At 57.4% G+C, this 5,981-nt stretch overlaps 2 protein-coding genes across 5 annotated transcripts in view; one reads left to right on the plus strand and one right to left on the minus strand.

Moving 5' to 3' along the window:
• The window catches only part of Gps1 (G protein pathway suppressor 1), a 5,165-nt gene extending 3,306 nt beyond the window's left edge, over window positions 1–1,859 (minus strand). For 2 of the 4 annotated variants that reach the window (XM_028787833.1, XM_028787831.1), the window contains exons 1-3: window positions 1,766–1,859; window positions 907–999; window positions 223–404 (exon numbers count right to left, since the gene is read on the minus strand). In XM_028787833.1, the coding sequence (XP_028643666.1) occupies window positions 223–404; window positions 907–999; window positions 1,766–1,798 (308 nt within the window). In that variant the 5' untranslated portion in view covers window positions 1,799–1,859. Of the gene's footprint in view, window positions 1–222; window positions 405–906; window positions 1,000–1,391; window positions 1,618–1,765 lie in introns of those variants that run through there. The other 2 variants (XM_028787829.1, XM_028787830.1) reach the window with 2 other exon arrangements.
• An 86-nt stretch (window positions 1,860–1,945) lies between these two features.
• Rfng (RFNG O-fucosylpeptide 3-beta-N-acetylglucosaminyltransferase) lies at window positions 1,946–5,037 on the plus strand. The gene is made up of 8 exons (XM_028787837.1): window positions 1,946–2,209; window positions 2,339–2,387; window positions 2,802–2,904; window positions 3,007–3,160; window positions 3,457–3,545; window positions 3,627–3,792; window positions 4,100–4,185; window positions 4,274–5,037. The coding sequence occupies exons 1-8, from the start codon at window positions 1,946–1,948 to the stop codon at window positions 4,353–4,355; spliced, it is 993 nt and encodes a 330-aa protein (XP_028643670.1). The 3' UTR covers window positions 4,356–5,037.
• Window positions 5,038–5,981: the final 944 nt, after the last annotated feature.

A 5,981-nucleotide genomic window follows, 5' to 3' on the forward strand; every position in this document is an offset into this window, starting at 1 on the left:
TTCCCCCTGCTATAGGCTTCCCCCTGCTATAGGCTTCCCTCCTGCTATAGGCTCCCCCCTGCTACAGGCTCCCCCCTGCTACAGGCTTCCCCCCGCTATAGGTTTCTCCCTGCTACAGGTTTCCCCCCTGGTATAGGCACATCACAGGTGAAATGCTGGGCACAGAAAAGCCATGGCCAGGCCAGCTCTGGTCACTTGCTTCCCCTGCCCCCTAAGGCTTACCTGGTGGCCTCAGAGAGCTTCCGGTGTATCTCTTCATACATGTCCACGTTGAAGGTCCTCTGCACGAAGGATAGAGCCATTTTCAAGGCCTCTACCCGCAGTGGAGGGCAACGGTCAGCAATAAACTGTAGCCGCTCAATGCGCATCAGGCCACTGTAGCTGGCTGCGTACTGCTCCAGATCCTTGTGGGGAGGAGGGGATAAGAGGGTCAACTGGGGTAAGCAAGGACCTGGCAGCCTGGGAGAACACTACATCTTCCCCTGAGTCTCGGGACCACAGTCTTGACTGCTGTCCCAGATGCTGGGAAAAGGCCACATGGATTAAGGACCAAGGTTCAATCTCTGCACTGGGAAATGGAAACGTGAGCATGCCCTATCTAACAAGTGATGGATGCTGGGCAAGAACACAGGAAAGGGTGTTGGCTGCAAATAGAGCTTCGACTCACACTGCAACTTAACGGGACTGCTCCCTATGGAGAAGAGGTTGTAGCATCTTAGCACTGCCTGAGAACCCAACACAGCAGGGAAAATGAAAACTCAGTTTCATGGCTCAGAGATGTGACTAATGCAGCTGCTAAAAAGCATCAACCGTCCTAGGATATACACCAACACCATAGTGGAGTCTGACTTAGACCCCTCAACAGATCCAAGTTGCCAGCAGTCCTCCGCCACACGGGATCCATACCAGGGTGGGGTTCTCCACCACGTAGTTGACATCAGGTGCATTCTGGGGATCTTCCTGTGGATCTACATCAATCTGCATGGGTTCCACGGCCCCCTGCAATACAGGACGAGCACCTTGACACAAGGCACGAGGAACAGCAGAGGATGTTCCTGTCCCCCACGGTCAGTTCTGCCTACCATTTTCCAGGGCAAAACTGCACTGGGCTCCCACAGGTGCTGGTAGCCAAGTGCCCTCCTCAGCTCTCCCACCCAGGTCCTGGACACAACTCCGACTGACTACAGGAACCCTCAAGCGTTCCCAGACGCGATCCCGACACAGCTTCCCCCAGGCCAACAGAGAAAGAAACAGACTGCCATCCTATCTCCATAAATCAGGAGAGCCAAAGCAGACAGGCCACGATGCGGAAGAGGTCGGCCGAGGACTCGAGGGGCCAGGGCCTCGAGCGACATCGGGAGAGTCGCTACCCGCTAGGCGCGCAGCTGTACCTCGGAAAGTAGCGTGCAGGCCGACAGGCTGGCGCTCAGGCTGTAGTCGCCCGACGTGCCGGGCCGCAAGTCTGACCTGCTGTGCGCAGGGCTGCGGCTCAGGTCGGAGGCCGACGACGAGGCAGAGCTGGGCGCCGGGCTGCCCCGCATCTTGGCCTGACGCACCTCTCTGGGAGGCCAGCACCCGCACGAAAAGCGTTGGCGCGCGAGGCGGGGGCGGGGCGGGGGCCGGGGCCCAGAGCGGCCCGCGAGGCAGGCGACGCTCGCGCGCCCAGGCCAGAGCCGCGGGCCCCGCCCCGCCCGCCGCCAGCCCCGCCCACCAGACCCGATCCGGACCGAACGGCCACGCGGCGAGCGCAGCCACCAGCCCCTACCTGCAAGTTAAACACCTGAACCGGCAGCGGCATCTTCCACCCCCGGCGCCGCAGCGACGTTCACTTCCGGGGCGGCGCGTCCGTCAGTTCCGGGTCAAGGCTCGGGGCGGGGTGCTGTCACTCTTAAAGGGGCCGCCGCAATTGCAGGCGGGCGCCCAGCGCCCGGGCCGGGGCGATCGTATGAGCCGTGCGCGGCGGGTGCTGTGCCGGGCCTGCCTCGCGCTGGCCGCGGTCCTGGCTGTGTTGCTGCTCCTGCCGCTACCGCTGCCGCTGCCTCGCGCGCCCGCACTGGACCCCGGTCGGCTCCCGACCCGGAGCCTGACCCTCGAGGTCTCCCGCCTGCAACCCGACGACGTCTTCATTGCAGTCAAGACCACTCGGAAGAACCACGGCCCGCGCCTGCGGCTGCTGTTGCGTACCTGGATCTCACGGGCCCCACGGCAGGTGCGCGCCCCGTCCCCCGCCGCGGAGTGTCCTGGATTCCGGGCTCTCTCCCGTGATCCCGGGGCTCCACACCTGGTCCCAGACCCACTCACTGGATCCTCTGGCGCCTCACGGTGTTTTCTCCCACAGACGTTCATTTTCACCGATGGAGATGACCCTGAGCTCCAGCTGCTGGCAGGTAAGACGCTCCCCCGGACTGAGCTGTATCTACCGGGGCCATTCATTCCTGTGTGACACTTGACTAGTGTCACACCTCTACCGGAGGGCAGAGCCAAGACACCCATCCATTGCCAGTGCACCTCCCAGTGCCCATCCTTCTAGTCATCAGATCCCCCACCCTGCTCCCATTTCTCGACAGGGTGCCACGGCTAGTGTCACCCACCCACAATCTCCGAAGAAGCCCCATCAGCAGTACCTGCCAAGTCTTGTCCTGTTTCCGCTTGTGCTGTCCTAAGTAACTATCATCTGCTTCAGAATGAGGGCTGTCCTGGGGCTGCAGTTTGACCTGGCCCAGTGGCTGGACAGGCATATTCCAACCTAAACCTAAGGAGGCAGGCTAGAAAAGTCAACCTTCCCGTTTCCAACCGTGCAGGCGGCCGCATGATCAACACCAATTGCTCTGCTGTGCGCACCCGCCAAGCCCTGTGCTGTAAAATGTCAGTGGAATACGATAAGTTCATAGAATCTGGACGAAAGTAAGTAGCCTCACCCGACAGACAACTAGGACTGAGGAATGTGGGGGCTCCCCACCCAAGTTGGAGGGGCCTCAGTGCATAGGCCTCTCCCTCCACCTTCAGATGGTTCTGCCACGTGGATGATGACAACTACGTGAACCCCAAAAGCCTTCTGCGCCTGCTTTCCACCTTCTCTTCCAACCAGGACATCTACCTGGGGCGACCCAGTCTGGACCACCCCATCGAAGCCACAGAGAGGGTCCAGGGCGGTGGCACCGTGAGTGCAGGGCTAACATCCTCCCTGGGGCTGACCCAAGGAGTGCTGAAGAGTAAGAAAATGCTAAGACAGGTGTGGGCCAGGTACCTAGGTTTCCAGGCCCCAAGGAACTGGCAACTCAGGTGCAGTGATAGAGAAGGGCTTAGAGGCCATAGGTGACATGTCAGAAAACCCCGTGTGCCTTCTGCAGACTCCTATAGGGTGGCCTAGGATAATGGTAACAAGATTCGGTTGGAGGGTTGAGGGTGAGGAGGCCTTATCCTGGGCAGCCCTGATCAAGCTTTCCCTTTTTCCAGTCAAACACAGTGAAATTCTGGTTTGCTACTGGTGGGGCTGGGTTCTGCCTGAGCAGGGGCCTTGCCCTCAAAATGAGCCCATGGGCCAGGTAAGTGGGAGACTGGGAGCCCCGCTGCCTAGTTTTGGGGGTGGGATGGGCTCTAGAAGTACTGACGAGCCTCCCCTCCAGCCTAGGCAGTTTCATGAGCACGGCAGAGCGTGTCCGGCTACCCGATGACTGCACAGTAGGATACATTGTGGAAGGACTTCTGGGTGCCCGTCTGCTCCATAGCACCCTGTTCCACTCCCACCTGGAAAACCTGCAGAGGCTGCCCTCTGGTGCTGTTCTGCAGCAGGTAGAGGACGCTCCAACCTGGCCCTTACTCCACTCCTACAAGGACTCAGCCTATCCCCCAAGGAGTCTTCCAGTTGTTCAGAGCTCAGGAGAGGGAGGTTCCTTGTCCCTGTGGGGGTGGACCCTGGCTACTTTGCCTGCTGAATGAAGGACCTTCAGGAACCTGCCCATGGCAAGTCTCATGGGGCTTCTTTATGAAGGGTCTCTTTCCTGCTTCCCTGAGCCTAAGGAGTGAGTGAAATTTCCTCTAGCAGGTAGAGGACCCAGGAGGAAGAGCTGACCCTCTCCCTCCCTGATTCCCCTCCCAGGTTACCCTGAGCTATGGGGGTCCCGAGAACCCACATAACGTGGTGAACATAGCTGGAAGTTTCAGCATACAACAGGACCCGACACGGTGAGTGGACACTGGGGACTTTTGACCCTGGAGAGCTCTGGTGTCAGTCCCCACCGGGCAGACCTGACCTGACTCCTTCTCCTGATAGATTTCAGTCTGTGCACTGCCTTCTCTACCCAGACACCCACTGGTGTCCCATGAAGAACAGGGTCGAGGAAGCTTTCCAGTAACTGGTGACCCCTGGTGGCTGCTCTGTCTGGCTCCCTCAGGCCTCGGATTCAGGCAGTCAGCAGCAGTTGAAGCTTCTTGAAGGCCTCCCATGACCCTGTTGGACACCAGGTACCTCCCTCAGGAAAGTGAGACCCCAGGCTGTGTGCGCTGAGGTCGTCCAGGAAAAGAGAGAAAGGCAAAGCTTCTGAGCCGCCAGTGTCTCCAGCCCAGCCCGAAGGTCCTTCCCATGGATAAGGTCTGCTACCCAGTGACTGTGGCCCAGGAGGGGACTGGTTCCCACCTTCCCACAGCTGCAGCTTGCCCTCACCTGCAGAAGATGGTGCCAGGAGGGCCAATCATTAAGTGGTAGGCTTCAGGCCTGGCCACTAGCTCTTGCTAGAGGGCTCAAAGAGCCACCACTAAAGTCAGAATGTGCAGACTGTGTGGCCAGTGGACACTTAGTACCAGCTTCACGGCTGTGTTTCCACACAGGGCTGCTGTTCTCCCATTCCCTCCTTCCTTGACACCACTGGGAGACTTCCTCCCTCTAACTTGGTGTTCAGGATGCTTCCCCTCTGTGCTTCCCATCTCTAGAGCCTTTCCTTTGGGCTCCTCAGGAGCAAGATGCAGGCCCATCAGCTTCGACAGGTGCCCCCTCGGGGAGCGGTGACAGTGTTAAGTAAAGGCTTCTTTGTCTTCTTAGTGTGGCTCCTCTTGTTATAAATGACCCCGACCCCTGGTAGCTCAGCCTTGCAGATGTCCACACAGCAACTCAAGTCTTCAGGAAGGCCTGTTCCTGCCCGCCACTGCCTTAACCTTCCATGCTGTGAGGCCAAGAAGGACTAGCGTGGTCTTTCTCAACACGCATGATGGAAGCACTGACATGTGTAAGCATGGCTACCATGTGCATGACTGTGCCTGTGTACTAAGGCCGATGTGGGCATACATGCTATGTGCACGGGTATGCTGGTTGTATGATGTTATGTGCACAGGCATGCCGGTTGTATGATGTTATGTGTACAGGCATGCCGGTTGTATGATGTTATGTGTACGGGCATGCCGGTTGTATGATGTTATGTGTATGGGCATGCTGGTTGTATGATGTTATGTGTACAGGCATGCTGGTTGTATGAGAGAGTATAGGCATGGCTGCTGTGTGCATGGCTCTGCCTTGGTACAGGGAGCTGTATGGGCACAGCTGCAATGTGCATGAGTATTCTTGGGTACACGGCACATGCATAGTGTTTGTGTGAACATGCTAAGAAAGGGTGTGTATCGTGTACTCTGGCATGTGTGTGTGTTTATATGTCAGTGTGGAAAGATGTGTATCAGTGGCCCCAGGCTTAGAATGGTTCAACTAAGAACTTTATTTTTTAAAGACAGGGTCTCTTTTGTAGCCCTGGCTGTCCTGGAGCTTGCTATGTAGACCAGGTGAACCTTGAACTCACAGAAGTTTACTACCTGTATCTTCCAAGGGCAGGAAAAACAGTTGTACACCACCACACCCGCCAAGGACTTTTATGTAGTGTAAAAGCAGGGATGAAGGCATGGCTCACTTGCCTAGAACTTGTTAGGCCACAAGGAAGGGTGTGTGGAAGAGAGTCATGATGTTAATATACATGCTTTGTTTACTATAGAAATCCTAC

The sequence above is a fragment of the Grammomys surdaster genome, unplaced genomic scaffold (assembly GCF_004785775.1).
Source record: "Grammomys surdaster isolate TR1022 unplaced genomic scaffold, NIH_TR_1.0 125688, whole genome shotgun sequence".
NCBI lineage: Eukaryota > Metazoa > Chordata > Mammalia > Rodentia > Muridae > Grammomys > Grammomys surdaster.

What these genes read in the sequence shown, in the direction of transcription:
- Rfng (XM_028787837.1), top strand. Translation starts at nt 1,946, where the DNA reads ATGAGCCGTGCGCGGCGGGTGCTGTGCCGGGCCTGCCTCGCGCTGGCC. An exon ending in TGAGCTCCAGCTGCTGGCAG is followed by an intron (nt 2,388 to 2,801) that starts GTAAGACGCTCC and finishes CCAACCGTGCAG; the next exon opens with GCGGCCGCATGATCAACACC. An exon ending in AAAATGAGCCCATGGGCCAG is followed by an intron (nt 3,546 to 3,626) that starts GTAAGTGGGAGA and finishes CCTCCCCTCCAG; the next exon opens with CCTAGGCAGTTTCATGAGCA.